Below are 18,592 nucleotides of genomic sequence, written 5' to 3' on the forward strand. Positions count from 1 at the left end.
GCTTTCATTGGTCTGGAGCTTGGCCAAGCAGGCGAGCTAACCAGTGAGATCCAGGGATCCGCCTACCTCCACTTCCCACCTTGACACTGCTGAGATTACAGGATTACAGGTGCACACCATCACACCCAACTTACACATGGGTCCTGGGGACTTGAACTCAGATCCTTGTGCTTTCAAAGCAAACATTTTACTGACTCATCTCCCCAACTCCTCTTTTTAAAAGAACTATATATTATCCATCATTGTTTTCTAAACTTCAGGACCCTCAAACGAGGGTCAGAGTCTTATTTACCTTAATGCCACTGCCCTCTCCTCCCCATATACAAAGTGCTGGTCTGTTCACAGTACAAAACACAGCTCATTTGAGGCTTTTAAGTCAACAGGCATTACAATCCACTGGGAAGGTAACACAGTTCACTGCAAAGTCCAGATTGACAGCTGCTCGCTCTCTTCTACCTCACTCACAAGCATTTTCACAGACTCCTGACGGGTAAAAATTTGCCTCCCATCACTTCTTGACCATGAGGACTAAATGAGAGAATCAAATTATGAAAATCCAGCACTATATGTAAACAAAAAGAGCCGGCTTCCTCCCTCCGGTCAAAGACTCAGGTGACTCGGAACTACAACACAGCAGGATCCTCTCAAATACTCTTTAAGAGGCTGGAGAGATGGCTCACCAGTTAAGAACACTGGCTGCTCTTGCAGAAGACCTGGGTTTGATTCCCAGCCTCCACGTGGTGACTATCAACCATCCGTAACTCCAGTTCCAGGGGATTCAACACCCTCTCCTGGCCTCCGTGGTCACTGCACAACATGGGTGCACTTACATACATGCAGGCAATACATTCATACATATAAAATAAAAATAAATTTTAAAATACTCTTTAAAATTTTTTTCTCCTAAAGTTGTGACCTCCTTAAGATGGGGCCACTTAGGAAATAAAATTCAAATGCTCACCTGTAGTGGCTAAGGCATGCCGCAGCCCAGCCGCCACACAAACAACTTGCTCTCTCAGTACCTGTCCAAAGAAAGAACAGGATTTAGTCTCATCATCATCCACCTGCAAAACTGTACCTAACTCATGTCTGAACGCAATGCAGCCGGGTCCTCAGTATGGCTGAGTGGTTAAAGCACCCACCCAGCATTTCACCCGTAAATATACCTATACATATCCCTAGACCAAAAATATCCTGTGTGTGGTATGTGTATATGCATGTGTGTTTGTGTATGTGTGTGGTATGTATGTGTGCATGTCTATGTATGTGTGCTGTCCTAGTTTGCTTTCTGTTGCTGTAATTAAAACACTGACCAAAACCAACTTGAGGAGAAAAGGGTTTATTTTATCTTACGTCTCCCGGGTCACAGTCCATCACTGAGGGAGCCCAAGGTGGGAACTCAGGGCAGGAACCTGGAGGCAGGGGCTGGAGCACAGGCCATGGAGGAACACTGCTTACTGGCTTGCTCCCCTGTCCTGTGCTCAGCCTGCTTTCTTATACAATACAGAACAACCCACCCAGGGTGGCACCGCCCAGAGGGCTGGGCCCTCCCAAGCCCCTCCCACCTCACTCAACAAGCAAGTAAATGCTCCACAGACATGGCCACAGGCCAGTCCAATGGAGGCAATTCTTCAATTGTGATTCCTTCACCCATGTGTGTCAAGTTGACAACTAAAGCTATATAGGACACGTATGCATGTGTATGTGTGCATGTATGCAGGTATGTGTGTGGTGTGTATGCACATGTATGGTATGTGTGCATGTGTGCAGGTTTGTGGTGTGTATGTGTATGCTGTCTGCATGTGTCCAAGTGTATGTGTATGTATCTATGTGTATGTGTGTGCATGGGCATGTGTGGTATGTATGTGTATTTGTGTCAGCATGTGTACGTATCTATATGTATGTGCCCATGTATATGTGTGGTATGTGTGGTGTGTATGTATTGTATATGTGTATATGTATGTATATGTATATATGTGTATGTGTGGTGTGTGTATATGTGTGTGTGCATGCACTTGAGTATGTGGTAACTCATGCAGGCCAAAGAAAGATGGTGGGTGTCTCCTGTGACCACTCCCCTCCTTTAGCCTTGAGGCAGGGTCTCACTGAACCTGAAGCTCTTGCTCAGGTAGGCAGGGTGGCCATCAAGCTCTTCAGACCTGCCTGTCCCCACCCCTTCAGTGCTGGGATTACAGGTGCACAGTCATGCCCAGCTTTTTTTTACAAGTTCTGAAGCATCAAACCCAAGTCCTCAAGTGCATAGCAAGCACTCTTACCCACTGGGCCATCCCCTAGTCCTGAAAATTGACTTTTTAACCTCTGTCTCTCAGGACTAGGAGGGACCTTCAAGGTCATCCACTCCAGCCAAATATCACATGGTTCCCACCACACAGCTCAGCTCTGCCACCCTAACATCAAACAGCTACATGATGAGTGAGCATGGCCGCACTCCAGTAGCCATCATTCAGCCAGGGGAGTTTTCCCAGGTCTGATCCAATCCCTACCCAGTGTTAAAAGCTCTTCCCTAAGTGGTCACCCAGCCCCTGCCTAGCCCCACCTGCAGTAGCACAGGGATCAGCACCTCCCGGATACCTGCATCCTGGCACATTCCCATCTCTCTTTAGGTGAGCCAAACCCAGCTACTGCAGCTCCTGACACAGCTTTCCAAATATTTGAAGACAGCTGTCATGTCCTCTCTAAGACATCTTGCGGCGGTTTAAAAATAGGTCCTTAAATTCTTTGATACTACTCCCTTCAAGATGCAGAGCTTAACTCCCCTCCCCTCTGTGGGCTGGACTTAGTGACACACTTCTGATGAAAAGAACAAGGAAGCAACCAGTGAGTCAGAGGTGAGGTGACAGAAGGCTGAGCTTTCCTGCCTGGCATTTTCCTTTCTCAAAACACTTTTGGGAAAGCCAGCTTGCCAGGTCTGAAGGGTCCTACAGAGAGGCCACATAGTAAGGAACTCTGCCTCCCTCCAGAAGCCACAAGCCACAAAAGAGCTTAGCAAAAGATCTACACCCCCATGGAGTCTGCAGAGGCTTCATGCTGCTCCAGCTAAGTCTCTTCCTCATGAAAGGCCAGCTCAGAGGCCCCATTCCTGACCCTTGAAATGATGGGCTCTGCTTCCAGCTTTAAGCTACTGTTACACTGCAATAGGTAACTAATGCCCATCTCTGTAGACAAACATCCCAGTCCCACTAGCCACTACTGCGTCTCTATTAGAATTCCCTCTCCCTCCTGGTTTCCCTCCTGAGTATTCTGAGTGTGCTCTGGATAGCCATTCATTCATTCATATTCTCTCTCCCTTCCTCTCCCCCTCCCTCCTGCCTCTCCACGGTCTCCTGTATACCAAGCTGGCTTCAAACTCAACTAAGTAGCCAAGGATGACCTTCGACTTCTAATTCTCCTGCCTTTACTCCCCAGTGCTGGGATTAGAGATCAAACCCAGGGCTTTGCACATGCTGGACCAGTATTCTTTCAACCCAGCTATATCCCTAGCTCTTGATCTCTCTTAAAGGAACAGTGCAAATAAAGGCAGTGAGTCTTATTGACCTTTATGCCTATGCAGCAGGCCACAGGAGAACACAGCCTACCAGATGCAGCCTGACCAGCACCAAGCACAGAACTCTGGCTTCCCTTCTAGAGACTGGACTCTCCAGTCACATCAGCCTCTGGAAAAAATCAAATCTGACTGCTGGTTCAATTTGAGTATATGGTCCTTTAAACTTCCTTCCTTTCTTTCTTGTTTCTAAAAATAACGAAGGGCCAGGACGGCCTCTGTGTGTTCTTACCTTGTGCCACAGTCTAGGATCCTAACTCTCCAACCCCACCCACCCCACCCTGGTACTTCCAACTCTCCCTTATAATCCAACAGGGCTAAACTACTGGCAGCACCCGAAGCCTCTTGTCTATGCTTCCGAGCGTGTGCCGCACTATTCCTTTGGCCTAGAAGGGTCCTCTTTGGTACCGCTCTGTATCCCAAGCCAAGGAAACCTCGACTCAACTCTAAGGCCTTCCCTCCCCTAGATGAGTTCACACCTCCTTCCCGTGATTATGAGCATCTGTCATGATTTGAACAGGACACCACATTCAAGAATATGTACCACTAAATTATAAATCCCTCAGGTGCTAAGGCAGGTCTTAACCACCTATGTCCTGACCACCTAGGAATGGTGCCCACACAGTACAGCTGTCATTAAATAAATGAAGGGTTTCTCACTCTGGTACATTCTTTCCATTGCTATATAGGATACAGCCCATCTAAAGATTTCTAGTTCCTGATTCTATCATCCAATATATTTTAGTATTGTTCCTTCCTATCTTCCTTAATTATGTGAATTATAATTAGGCTAAATTAATTATAACTTATATGTAGGTTCTTACGAGGCCACCTATTTGCAACTGGGAGTTACAACACCTTCTACAGCTGGGACCTAGGGCTCTGTAGAACCAGACTTGTGTGCATACTGGGAACCACTGCCCCCAAATCACACCCCACGGGCCAGCAACTGAACTACACAGGATGGCAGGGCCAGACCCAAACTCTCTGAAGAAACTGCATCTCCCACTCCTAATCAAAGTTTAGGGAAGTTAAACAGCTTGGAGGAAGCTTGGGCAGGGCAATTCCTTCTGGATTTCAACATATTTCTTGAAAAATTCCTCCCTTATTCCTATCTGGACCACTTACAATATAAACTTCACAAACCTGTGCTGAATAATGTCACGAAAAGAGCTCCGAACTAAAGCCAAGAGTCCTCCTCACACCATGCTCTCTAATGTGGTCCCTAGTTGCCTGTGGCTATGGAACACTTAGTGTGGGAAGATTCAAAGAGCCATAAGTAAAATGAGCTTTAGCATAAAATAAAAAATCGGAAATATCTCATTCATAAATGTTGTATTTATATTAATATATATAATAGTCTGTATATACTAAATTAGCTTAAAAGTTGCTAAAGCTAAACTAGGTACAGTGGCACACACCTGTAATCCCAGCATGGGCATCAGAGGCAGGAAGATTAAGAGTTCAAGATCAGCATTAGCTACATAACAAGTTCAAGGACAGACTAGGCGACCTAAGAGACTCAAAAAAAAAAAGTGGTTCAAATTACTTTCACCTACATGCTGCCTGCATAAAACTTGAAGATACTGCCTGGAATACACAAATCCACAGGAAGTCGCCTAGTAGTCACCAGGGTCTGGGGGAGGGAATATGGGAAGCAAGTGCTCTGGGGTCTCTCCAGACTTTGATCATGAGGACACGGCCTTCTCTGAGAACACATGGAAACACTCAAGAAGGCCTTACAAAACGGTGACTTCATGCATCTGAATTGCATCTCAATAGAGCTGTTGTTTAAAAGTTCATTTCAAGCTGGGAGTGATGACAGCACACCTTCAATCCCAGCACTTGAGTGGCAGAGGCAGGCAGATCTCTGAGTTTGAGGACAGCCTGTTCTATACAGTGAGTTCATGCCAGCCAGGGCTACATATTAAGACCCTGTCTCAAAACAAAAACATGAATTCCAGCTATTTCTTTTCTTTTTACTGGAACTATGAGAAAAATTTTAATCACATATTTCTGCTGGACAGCACTAGGCTGTACCATTTGCCAAACTTAATATCTTTTTTTAAATCACTGTGTGCACATATGTATAGCATATATGTTTGTGTGATGTGGATCCACATGTGTATGTGCAAGCACATGGCATCACATGTATGTGAGGTTTGAGGACAACTCCAGATGCTGGTGCCCCCTTCTGGCCTGGTTTGAGATGGGCCCTCACACTTCTCCCAGGCCTACACTTTTCTGGGATTGTCCTGTCTCAGCCTCCCATTTCCACAGGATCACTGGAACTATGGTGTAGCTAGTGGAAGTGCTTCTAGGGATTCAAAGTGAGGTCTTCAAGCTTACACAGCAAGCCATCTCACCCATGAGCCATCTGTCCGGCCCCTGAGCTTAGTGTCTTCGGGCAAATCACACCTACTTGGATCTGTTAACACGTTCCCACGGTTACTATCTCAAAATGCGAAGCATCTCTGGTGTACGTAGTTTACACAACTTCACGATGTGTATGGTGTTAAGATTCAGATAGTCCCACCCCCTTACCAACAGGGCCTCACAGACCTCACAAGCCCCCTGAGAAAAGGGAACCGAGTTGATAAGCACCCTGGTCTTTAAAGTCAAGAGAAGTAGACTCTTCTAAAAGACAGCTTGCTTTTCCTTTGATCTCCCAAGACAAAATTCCACCTTTTAACCACAGACTTCAGGAGCAGCTTCAGCCCAGCAATTTTTCCCTTATCTTAAGAGGACAAAAGGACAAAACAAACCCTTCCTGACCCAGATCCTGGCTGACAGACAGAAGGGAGCTGGTTTTAACAGTCCCATTCTCCCGCTACCCCCGACCCCACAAACTTTAAAAATATATATATCTTCCCACCTTCTGCACCCCCCAGAAGCCTCCCCCTATAAAAGACCCCAGCTCACGACCCGGGCAGACATTTTCCCTGCCCGGAAGGGAATCTGTCCCATGTGTTCCTTTGCTAATAAACTCTGTTCCGCTGGAGTTTTATCTGTGTCCTGGTGCTTTCTCCCAATCAACCAGATTCATCCATCACCTACTTTTACCTATCATATGGTAACAGGTTTCTATGCCTAACACTGATATCCTCAAATTGATTTCTCCCAGAAGGACCTATCTTCAATTCAAACTCTACAACCTGGCTGGCCTTTTATTGTGGATAGGGAAATCGAGCAGGACAGGACAAGCTAAAACTGAGATGTCCTCACCTCAACAACCTGGGGGACCACACATCTTCGAGGCCCATTCGGAACTCCTAACTGTCCAAAGGCATTGGATCCACATGATAGAACTTGGCCTTTTTCTGCAAAATACAAGCACTGAGGTTATAAATCTAAGAAGTAAGACATCTGTGACCAACAGGTAAATGCTGAGGGGTGTAATGGGATGAGGAGGTAGCAGAGATCCTGAGCCTCAAAGCCTTGTGGTCGCTTCCTTCCTTTCATCCCTGCAGGGATGAAAGCACAAGGCACCAAACTAAGCATTCCACACAGAGTATCTACCGCACCATGTCTTAATGGCAGATCACCTGTGCAGAGCATTTAGCATTTAACATGGTGTTGGGGTGAGAGGATACTCATTCCCCACTTCCCATGTTTCCATGCAACAGACTCTGTATTGCATCTTAACACTCCAGGCCTTCCTCCCTGCCCCTCCTCCATGCAGCCAACTGATGAGTTTGGGGAAAGGGACAGGACATAATAGGGCCGGCACAGTAAAGGTTTCCCTTGTGTGAAGGTCTAGAGTTTGATGGTAACTTTGGACCAGAGTAATGTTAATAATGGCTTTATTATTAACCCTGTCCTCCAACCTAATCTTTATCTATAAAAAATCTTAAGTCCGATCTCCAACTCTGGCTGCTCTGTGCCTTCCTCACACCTGGCTCCAAATAGGATGGGAAACAGTGCTCTTCTGCCTCGTGCAACCCTAACATAGGCCCACAGTAAGCACCTCACTGATGATAGGTGGTAACTATTTAAAATACAACGTAAGAGTTCATGAGATGGACAGCAGGGTGATTCCAGGCAGAGAGAAGAGCAGGAACTGTTCAGTATTGCTACAAAGAAAAGTACAGGGAGTGTGGGAAATGCGACACAGGGCAACAGAGGAAGAACAATTAGAGGAGGCACAAATTTAAAAACTCAGGACTTATGTAAGAAACTAAAGATGGGGCTGGAGAGATGGCTCAGCAGTTAAGAACACTAACTGTTCTTGCAGAAGATCCGGGTTCGAATCCAGGACCCACATGGCAGCTAACAACTGTCCGTACTCCAGTTCCAAGGGATCTGACAGCCTCTTCTGTCCTCTGCAGGCATTGCACGCATGGGTGCACTTACCTACATGCAGGCAATACATGCACACACATAAAAAAAAAATAATAAATAAAATATTCTAAAAAAAAAAAAAAAAGAAGAAACTAAAGCTGTCCTTTAAATCCAGAATGGTCAGCTAGAAAGGACAAAGCTGAAGGAGAAATTAGCTGGCCATGTAACTCCCACCAGCTGCTCCCAAGAGCATTGTTCCGGCAACCCTTTAACCACATCCCTCCACCCCATTCTGCTACCTGCCTTCAGAGACCAAAACCTTCATGCCAACCATGGTTCTAAGGGGAGACAGGGAAATAACTCAGTGGCAGAGCCCTTGCCTAGCACATTTGAGAACCTGAGTTTGATCGTCAACACTGCGACCCCAAAAGTCCCTCATGGTAAAAAAAAAAAAAAAAAGCTGCCCCCACTGCTGTGCAATCTGTACCTCCTCATACTTCCTAGCACATGACCCATAATAACGCTTCCCTCCCAGTGAGCTAGACCAAATACACAGCTCTCATGAACTTCTGGGACAAGAAACAGTCACCCAGAGTAATCTAGACTATCCCTCAGTCTCTGGCAAATATATCCCAGTCTGATCTCTTTTATAGTTATAACTCTCCTTGTAAAAAGTGCTCTGCAATGTCCCTACATGGCCAGAGAGAATGCTTGTGTTGTTAAAAGCATAAGCTTTCGGGGCTGGAGAGATGGCTCAGCAGTTAAGAACACTGGTTGTTCTTGCAGAAGACCCAGGTTCGAATCCCGACATCCACATGGCAGCTAACAACTGTCTATAACTCCAGTCCCAGGGGATCCAACAGCCTCTTCTGATCTCCACAGGCACTACATGACATAGGTGCACTTACCTACATGCAGGCAATACACACATACACATAAAATAAAAAATTTTTTTAAAAAAGCACAGTCTTTCATTTAATGGGAAGTCCCCACCACACTACAGCTTTTGCACAAAGCCTTGGTGGTGATAAACACCATCAGTGAACTTACCTGTGAGCATGATGGTAAAATCCCAGCCACAGGCCACCTGTCGGATGGGACAACCCAGGAGAGGCTTGCAGACAGTGAAACACAGAACATCTTCTGTGTGACCAAGCCCCAACTGACCATCTTTATTCAGGCCACAAACAAAAAGGCCTCCTCCATCTGCAAAACAGAAAGGTTCCAGTGACAGTACAGGAGGTCACAGTTGCCAAAGCCAGGAAAAGTTATCACCAGGTATCTGGAGTCACAGACAAACAACATCTCACCCAACCATATGTCAACAACCAATGCATGATAATAGTTCTAGAACCAAAAACATCAAGTTAACGGTCTCAAATCCCAACATCCAGGGGCCAGTACATCAACAAATGGGGCTGCCTCTGTAACAAGAAAATCAACAGTGATTCAACACCCAGAATGAGCCAAGAACTGTCCTAAGAGCTGGACATATGGGGTACAGTGTCTAGGGTCCAAAATACTCTCAGAAGTCCATGAGCATGACTTAATTTTAAACAATTTTAAAATGATTTTTAAATTTAATAATAATTCATATATAATATAAAATCTATCCTTTATACCAGTATGGTTGTAAAAGTAATTTTTAGCATTTCTTTCTAAAGGAAGGGAGGGGTTCATGAAGACAGGAGCAATTAAGATGCATAAAAGGCCTAATGTAGCCCTGAGAACACCTGACTCTCCTTACCACAGCACAGATGAGGAAACTGAGTATGCAGGCCAGTCTGAACCGTCAACTTGTCACAAACTACAGACGCCTGGGAAGAGGGACTATCAATTGAAAAATTGCTTCCCTCAGACTGGACTATGGGCCTGTCCGTAGGGAACTGTCTTGATGACTGATGTGGGAGGACCCAGCCCACTGTGGGCAGTACCATTCCAGGCAGGTGGGCCTGGGCTGTGTAAGCAAGCCCACTGAGCACGCCAGTAAGCAGCGTGCCTCTGTGTTTTTCACTTCAAGCTCCTTCCTTCACTGCCTGCCTTGGCGTCCATGATGACGGACAGCAATCTGTACATGAATCAATGCTTTCCTCCCCAAGCTGCTTTTGGTCAGGGTGTTTGTTGCAGCAAAAGAAAAGACAGAACAATTTGACACAACCTGGAATCATCTAGAAGAGTCTTAATGAGGAATTATCTAGATTAGGTCAGCCTGTGGGCATGACTGTGGGATTATCTTAATTATTAATGGAGGTAGAAAGGCCCACTCTGACCGTGGGCAGCACCATTTCATGGGATGGGCCCTGAACTGTTAAGAATGAAGAAAGTTAGCCGAGCATGAACAGCAAACATCCTACTTAGCTTTCTATTGCTGTGATAAGACTGACCAAAACCAACTTTGGGAGGAAAGGGTTTATTTGGCTTATACATCTCAACCATAGTTCATCCGTGAGAGAAGCCAGAACAGGAACGTGGAAGCAGGAGCTGGAGCACAGGCCATGGAGGAACGCTGCTTACTGGCTTGCTCCCCTGGTCTGTGCTCAGCCTGCTTTCTTACACAATCCAGGACCATCAGCCCAAGGGTGGCACCATCCACAGCTCAAGGCTGCCCCCCTCCCACATCACTCAATAATTAAGAAAACCCCCCAGAGACACAGACACGGGCCAACCTGATAAGACACAATTCTCCAATCTCGGTTCCCTCTTCCCAGGTATATCAAGTTGACAACGGAAGCCACTGATCATGTCAGCAAGCAAACAAGGATGCCTTTATTTCTCTCTTTGATATAGATGTGATGTGATGCTGTAAGTTCCTGCTTGACTTCCCCACAGTAGACTTATAAGTCAAGTAACCCCTTTCTCTCTCAGCTGCTTTTACTCAGGGTATTTTATCACAGCAACAGGAATGAAACTAAAACACTGAGACATAAGGATTATTTGTCAAAGCCACATAACTAATTACTGGCCCCTTAACCGAGGGAGTTTGAGTCCAGAGCTCTTTTTTTTTTTTTTTTTTTTTTTTTTTTTTTTTAAAAAAAAAAAAAAAAAAAAAAAAAAAAGAGGAGACCAGGCTGGCCTTGAGCTCACAAAGATCCGCCTGCCTCTGTCTCCCAAGTGCTGGGATTAAAGGTGTGCGCCACCAGGCCTGGCTAGAGCCCACATTCTTAACCAGATGCAACATGCAGTCCTTTCCTATGCGGATGTACATGTAGTTCCTGGGTACTGGAAGGGGAAAAATATAAAGACCAGGTTCTGGATCTCAAGGAGTATTCCATCTAATAACAAAGACTTTAAACTCAGATGTAATATAATGTAACAGTAATACTGATGACTGAAGTTCTAACACCAATTTGCCTTGTGAATTTGGAGGAGGGAAAGGAGAGGGAGAAAAAAAGGGAAGGGGAAAGGGAGGGGACGGGGACTCACATATCTCCAAAATTCTGACAATCTAGGATTCTCTAATAGTAATCTGGCTTCAATTTCCAGCACCCACATCAGATGGCTCACAACCACCTACAACTCGCGTTCCAGGAGAATCCAATACCTCTGGCTTCCTCCGACTTCTACACTAGGTACACACACACACACACACACACACACACACACTCACTCTCTTAAAAATAATAAAAATTAAAAGTAAATAATATTAAATGTTGCTCTGAGAAATACCTTTAAAGATGGCAAGATAACATCCAAGTGGAAAACATCACAATACAAAAATGAGTGGCTATCCTTTCGGAGGAAATTACCTGTGACAGCTGCAGAGTGGCCCCCTCCTCCTGTAAGGCTCTTGATACTCCCAGGATTACAGAAGTCAGCCAGTGGCTGGGGCAGCAGCACATCTTCCTTATGACCAAGGCCAAGTTGCCCATAGCTATTTGCACCCTGGGGATGAAATAAACCAAAGATGGAAAAAAAAAAAAGTGAGAGCCCAGATGTCAGCATCTATTACCTAAAGGTCTCCCCCATCCAACAATTCCCAGAGCCACGGCAGCGACCGTTCATATACTTGTTCTTAGGATGCTGTTAAACACAACCCACACCAGGAAGCCCACCCCATCCCATGAGCACTACCACTTCTGTTTCAGAGGAATATTTTGCATCCACAACTTAGCCAACCACAGGCCTCACCTTTTTCCTGTCAATGTACCATGTCCTGGTTTTTTGTTGTTGTTGTTGTTGCTGTGATTTTTTTAAAAATGACCAAATGCAACTTAGGGGAGGAAAGATTTATTTATTTCCAGGTCCACAGTGAGGGAAGTCAGGGCAGGAGCCAACGCAGGAATCATGGAGGAGCACTGCTTACTGCCTAGCCCTGTGGCCTGCTCGGCTAGCTTTCTTATACAGCCCAGGCCCACCTGCCTGAGCAGGGTGCCTACCGGTGGGCTGGGCCCTCCATATCAATCACTGATCAAGAAATCTCTCACAGATATGGCCACAGGCCAATGTGATTGAGGCAATTTTTCAGTTCTTCCCAGGTGACTGTAGGTTGTGTCAGATTGACAATAAAAACTAACCACGTCAAATCCCATAAACTGCCTTTGGGAATCAGCCCAGGGATTCCTCCTGATAAAAGCTAATTAACGAGAGGTTTAGGAAAGAAAAATGAGAGGCAAATGGGGGACAGGGCAGCAGCAACCATTCTGGAATTAGGTTTTGCCCCACCTCCCTACATCCTCACTGGGAAACCAGCAATGATTTTCTGTGTTTATTCAGTTATCTAAGGCTGTTACACGCCTCTAACAAGAAGCATCATTTCGTTTATCCAGCAAACCGTATTGGCAGAGCTCTCTAAACAGCCTTTCCAAGTACAAGGCTTTGCAATTCCAAGATTCAAATCTCCCCTGTAGACGATATATTGTGGTTACAACACTATCCAACTCTTTACTACAGGTATGTGGTATCGCTGAGAAATAGAACACCTGTCTAGCATGCGGAATTTCCTAGGTTCAATCTCGAATCTGAAATCTTTGCTGTTAAATGTACTTCAAACTCAGAATTTTATAGATTTTGGGAGGGAAAGCAATTCATTCATACAGACTGCTGCAAGGACAAGAGCAACACCCTGTAAGTAAAACAGTAACATTTCTGCACCAAAAGAAATAAGTACGGCCAGGCAAGGTGGCACACACCTTAAATCTCACCACTCAGCCATCAGAGGCAGGTGGATCTTGCAAGATTGAGGCCAGCTTGGTCTATATATCGAGCTCCAGGCCAGCCATGGCTACAGGGAGACCCGTCTCCAAAAAAAACAAACAACAAGAACAAAAAACAGATTACAAATAAGACTTGGCATAGCAAACAGAGACTGTAAGTAGCCTTATTCCCAGTAAGTTTACGTCAGAAATTCTTAAAATTCTTTTAGTACCTATTCCCAAGCCAGGAGGACATGGAGAAGCCTTTAAAAAGCTGTTTTTGAGGACACCTGGATAAAAACAAGTGATTTAAAATAACTGCAAGACATGAATGCAGAACATTCATTGGAAAAATCCTCCTCCCTCTTGTGTATTTCCCACCATCCTGGGCTGCACCACTCCAAGACAGAGGAATAAACTACAGCCGGGGCACAGGGAGGTCCAGTTACCAGTGCTCCCCTAGTATGGGACAGTCACTTTTAATGCTCACAATTAAGAAGGGCATCACTGCTCTCATTTTACAGATGAGGAAACTGAGGCTTGGGGAGGCTAAGCAACACTCCAGAGTCACATAGCTGGATAGGTAACAAGTTAGATGCCTCTTTCTTTCATTAGACCTTTATGTCCATAAGAAGATAAGGATGTATGGTGAATCAGCCCAGAGGTTAAGCTGTGTGATTCTAGAATATTACTCAGCCCCATCACTTTATCCACCTGCCTTCCTCTTACTCTGTGGCATCACAATATGTATTGTTTACCTGACTGTCTCCCTACTAGAATGCCAACACCATGAGGGAAGGGACTTAAGTCTGGCTCACAGCTATTCTCCTGAAACTGCGCTGGCCAGGGATGTGGACATCAGACAGTACAAATCCCCACCCTTAAGATTCAAATGAAACACTGCACAGTGCATGTGCACTGGCTCTGAGATGTCGGTGGCATCACAAGGTTTTCAGAAGCGGGGCAAGAGTATTCCTAGGTCCAGGCTATGTACCAATCTTTATAATGTAAGAGTCCCTAAATCCAGGATACAGCCACATGAAAGAAAATAGACCCTATTAAAACTGTGTATACTGTCTTTATGTACGATCCAGACACACCATACACACACATATGCATGCAAACACACACACACACACACACACACACACACACACACACAGACTGAACTCTGCTCCCCCAAAATTCATATATCAAAGTCCTAAGCTCTGGCACATCAGACTATGACTGTATTTGAAGACATGGCCTTTAAAGAGGTAATTAAGGTTAAATGATGGACGATAAAGGTGAGGCCCTAATCCAGTATGTCTGGTCTCTTCCTGAGAGCCACCAAGGTTGCTAACAAATACAGAAACAGCCACCAGAGGCCTCAGAGAAACCACAGTCGCCACACCTTTATCTTGGACTTGCAGCCTCCAGAACCGAGAGAAAATAAATTTCTATTGTTTAAGCTCCCTCTCTGTGGTACTTTGTCATGGCAACCCAAGCCATCTAATACAGGCCAGCAGGTTATGCGGTGGCAAGACTAGCCCAGCAGACCTCGGGAGGGTAAAGTTTAACTCTTACTTCTGTCTCAATACATTCAAGGCCACATCTGCAAGGCTTTTCCTGCCAGACATGTTCCCTCAGTCCAGAAAGACTCCAGTCTCAACCTGGGGGGTGGGGGGACGTGGGGTGTCCACCACACGCGCTCCCTTCTGCCAGACTCAGCATTACACTCAACAAGTGCAGGGTGTGTGCTGATATTACTTTTATTTAAATTAGTCTGTAAGTGCTGATTTCGGCAGAAATCTTGGAACTGGACATCTGTGTATCTCCAAACATAAGTACATGGCTGTGCACACAGGTTCTCATTCATTCACTCATTCTTCAGTCAACAAGTACTTGCCGGGGATCTACACCACGCCAGTCACCAGCAGACAATGTGAGCGCCACAGGCTCAGAGCCCACCCTCGCAACGCTTACGCAGCAACCAAGGAGACTGACGTTAGCAAATCATACATTTCATTACAGTTACGGTGCTTGATTCTGAGACCCATCAGACCCAACACCTGCTGGCTCCCACGCAAGCCCCCTCGTTCCTGTGCACAAAGCCCCCGCTCCCCCAGTAACACGGAGCCACGACCCCAGCTCTCTCAAAGCTCGCGTCCAATCCACGCCAGCCCGGACTCCCACGCCCCCCCCCCACGCAGGCCAGATCCGGTGGCAGCAGAGTATCAGCCAGCACGCAGGGTCTGTGCCTCGCGCCCCTCAGCACAGGCCTCACATCCAGAGGATGCGCCCCAGGGTGGCAGCGCTCGGGAAGGGCCCCGGTCTTCCAAGCACCGGAAGGCGGGGTGACAGGTGGCCCCACGGGCTCCGGACCAGACGAGCACTTCTCCGCCGTCCTCCCAGGAGCTCGCCGGCCGGCAGCGCATGCCAAGCAGACGCCATGCCCTGGAGGAAGGGTCCTCCCAGAACGCCTCCATCCCCCGGGTCCTCCGCGCACAGCTAAGATCCCGGGAAGACCCTCCCCCCGCTCCCCATCCTCCCCCGCACCCCCTCGGCGCCCCAGCCCCAGCCCAGGAAATCCTGCTCCGACCCAGACGGCTGGGCCTCGGCCTCCCGGCTCCCCGGCCGCCCACGCCGAAGCCGGGAGCTCCCGGGTCTCCGCGCCCCGGAGTTGCTCCCCGAGGCCGGGGGCGGAGCCACGTACCCAGGCGAAGAGCGCTGCCGAGGCGAGAACAGACTCCGGGGCGCTCGGCTGGCGCTCCATGCACTCGCTTGGAGGGCGCTTCCGGGAGGGGCTGGCGGGGGCGGGGCCTCGGCTGAAGCTGGAGGCGGGGCGCGGGGAGCACTGCAGGGCCTGGCGGCTTCCCAGCCGAGCCTCTCCCTGCGCTCACTGTGGATCTCCAGCGATAATTCCGCACCCGTGCGCTATGCTCGCTTGTAAGGAAAGCCCTCCACGAGTTCCACGCTGCCCAGAGGAGCATCAGGCGGGGATGCTGCACTACGGTGGGAAAGGGAGCTGCGCCCTAGGGGTGGGAAAGGCCCCTGCCCAGTGTCTTCCCGGATCTGCCCTGATCTGCTTTGGTGTGCATTTGGGAACCTGTGTGGCTGTGGACGCTCACTACCCCCCTGGCCCAGACGGCATGAGGCGGGATAGCGTTTGTTCACCCCTGTACTCCCCTGTCCTCCGCAAACCAGGCACTGCCCTCCCTAATTCTGAGCTTCTGTTTGGATGACTTTCACGCGACAGAGATTTTCATATAATATGGCTTTTATCAACGCCGTCACGATGCTTGTGGGCGTTAGCTAGTACCATGTGGCGGTGCACACTGGGGAAAGCGGAATTTGGAATTGAAGGGGGAAGAAGACGGTGTCCTATTAAAGGCGACAATCCAACATTCATTCGGTAACTCTGGGCCCCCCCACACAGATATCAGGTCCTCACCACCCTTGTACACCTGGGAGCCCAGACTTTTGCCCACTTTTTCTTTCACCGCCCCCTCACTCCGTGTTGCTGCCTGCCAGGGCAGCTCTGACCTTTCCCCCTCTAGCCTGTGACATTTGAGACCCTGGATGAAGGCGCTAAGACGCAGGCTTAGACACAGGCGAGGCGGAGCAGCTCTTCTACTGGTTTGCTATTGCCTCTGCTGTCCTTTCAGGCCTGTGCAATGGATGCCATGAGAGGACCCTTTCCTCTCTCCATTTTAGCAGAGCCTCCCAGATAATGAATGTTATGATGAGGAAAAAGCCAAAGCAGAGCTTGTAAACCGGGTGTTTAGAAACGGGGGAGGGGGTGGATTCCAGCCTGAGAGACTATAGACAGGCTGAGAGTCTAATTGGATATTTGGCCACCATTGCAGTTGGTGTAAACACCAAGGGGATATGACCAAGAAACCATGCGGGCGGGGGGGGGGGGCGCTCTCAGTTCCTGAAGAGAAATACTATAGCTTGCCACCAGGCAACAACTAATACCTGAGCAGAAAGAGGCTGATACTATGGAAGGTCTTTTTACACCTTGTTTTCCAAGATAAAGAATGTCAGCATGAGCAAATGATTGACCCTGTGGAAGGGAATTTGGAGGGATGCAATGACGCCAGGAGAGCTGACCACCAGATTCCCAGACACTGACAGGAATGAAGTTAAAAGCTCAATCAGAGGGAGACAGCAGCATCAAGAGATCCTGGGAAGCCCAGATGGAAGGCCTTGCAAACTGCCCCAAAGAGTAAATTGGTGTTAAACACCTAGCAAGGGCAGGAAGCTCTGCCACCAACTCGGAACACTCAGTCCATGAAGACCTTTCCTGCTTCAGGTCCCAGTCCTGGAGGGGACAGAGCATCCCAGTGGGTGAGGATGGGAGTGCAAGGAAAGGAGCCAGGGAACTCATTGTCAGTCCTAGAGGAGGAAAAGGGCTCAGAACCTAAAATTTGATTTTTTAAAAATGTATTTTATTTATTATTTTTATCTTATGTGTACGAGTGTATTGCCTGCATGTATGTGAGTGCACCCGTGTTGTGCAATGTTGCAGAGGTCAGAAGAGGACTTCGGATTCCCCTGGAGCTGGAGTTAAGGACAGCTTGTAGCCGCCATATGGGTGCTGGGAATCGAACCTGGGTCCTCTGCAAGAGCAGTCAGTGCTCTTCACCACTGAGCCATCTCTCCAGCCCCAAATTTGATGTTTTTATTACACAGGATGGAACTTTCATTCGTGGTATTTTGGATGGAACCCAAGGCCTCGCACATTCTAGGAAAATGCTCTAACACTGAGCTACATTCCCTAGCCTAAGACTGAACTTTTAATATACTGACATGAGAAAGTGTGTGTGTGTGTGTGTGTGTGTGTGTGTGTGTGTGAGAGAGAGAGAGAGAGAGAAAGAGAGACAGTAAGAGAGAGACAGAGAGAGACAGAGAGAGAGGCAGACTAGAAAAGCTAAAGGATTGTTTAAATACTTGAGCAAACAAAGTCTAAGCAGTGAACAGAGGTTTCATCAAAGGAGCAAAGAAAAGCAACTTGCAGAGCCAGTTTTAATAGAATTTTGGAGGATATGACTGTTTTTATATTCCACCCCTCAAACATTCAATACAGCTATAACATTATGTTCTGTCCTATAGTGAAATTTCTTGGAAATGCTGAGGTGTTCCACCTTCTTCAGCTCCATGCACACCACTGACTGGTTCCACCTGGTTGAGTTTCTGTGTCATCTGACTCAGCTGCAGTTCTTTTTGAAAAAATTTGTTTATTTTTATTTTATGTATATGAATGTATTACTTGCATGTGTGTAAGTGCACCTGTGTCATGCAATGCCTGTGGGCAGGGGTCAGAAGAAGGCATCGTATCCTCTGGAACTGGAATTACAGATGGTGGTTAGCCACCATGTGGGTGCTGGGAACTGAACCTGGGTCCTCTGTAAGAGCAGCCAGTGTTCTTAACCACTGAGCCATCTTTTCAGTCCCTCAGTTGCAGCTCTTGAATGGTGCCAGATATAAGCTATTTGAGGGTGCCATTTTAAGATGTGTTATCTCCCCATAAGAGCATAAAAGTCCTAGGGGACACACAGACTATGTGTTTGTACCATACAGGTATAAAAATGTTTTCTATTTGATCCTCAGAATAATACTGATATAACTATTA

At 47.1% G+C, this 18,592-nt stretch overlaps 1 protein-coding gene across 7 annotated transcripts in view; it reads right to left on the reverse strand.

The window, feature by feature from the left end:
• Sergef (secretion regulating guanine nucleotide exchange factor) overlaps window positions 1-15,762 on the reverse strand; it is a 267,081-nt gene extending 251,319 nt beyond the window's left edge. For all 7 annotated transcript variants that reach the window (XR_001872446.2, XM_029563655.1, XM_017798235.2 and 4 more), the window contains exons 1-5: window positions 15,671-15,762; window positions 11,590-11,725; window positions 8,894-9,049; window positions 6,788-6,882; window positions 962-1,022 (exon numbers count right to left, since the gene is read on the reverse strand). Coding sequence is in view for 6 of the 7 variants with exons in the window: in XM_029563655.1 (XP_029419515.1) it covers window positions 962-1,022; window positions 6,788-6,882; window positions 8,894-9,049; window positions 11,590-11,725; window positions 15,671-15,730 (508 nt within the window). In the remaining variant the exon portion in view is untranslated. The remainder of the gene's footprint in view (window positions 1-961; window positions 1,023-6,787; window positions 6,883-8,893; window positions 9,050-11,589; window positions 11,726-15,670) is intronic.
• Between the last annotated feature and the right edge of the window lie 2,830 nt (window positions 15,763-18,592).

The sequence above is a fragment of the Nannospalax galili genome, unplaced genomic scaffold (assembly GCF_000622305.1).
Source record: "Nannospalax galili isolate Female #2095 unplaced genomic scaffold, S.galili_v1.0 scaffold1857, whole genome shotgun sequence".
Lineage (NCBI taxonomy): Eukaryota > Metazoa > Chordata > Mammalia > Rodentia > Spalacidae > Nannospalax > Nannospalax galili.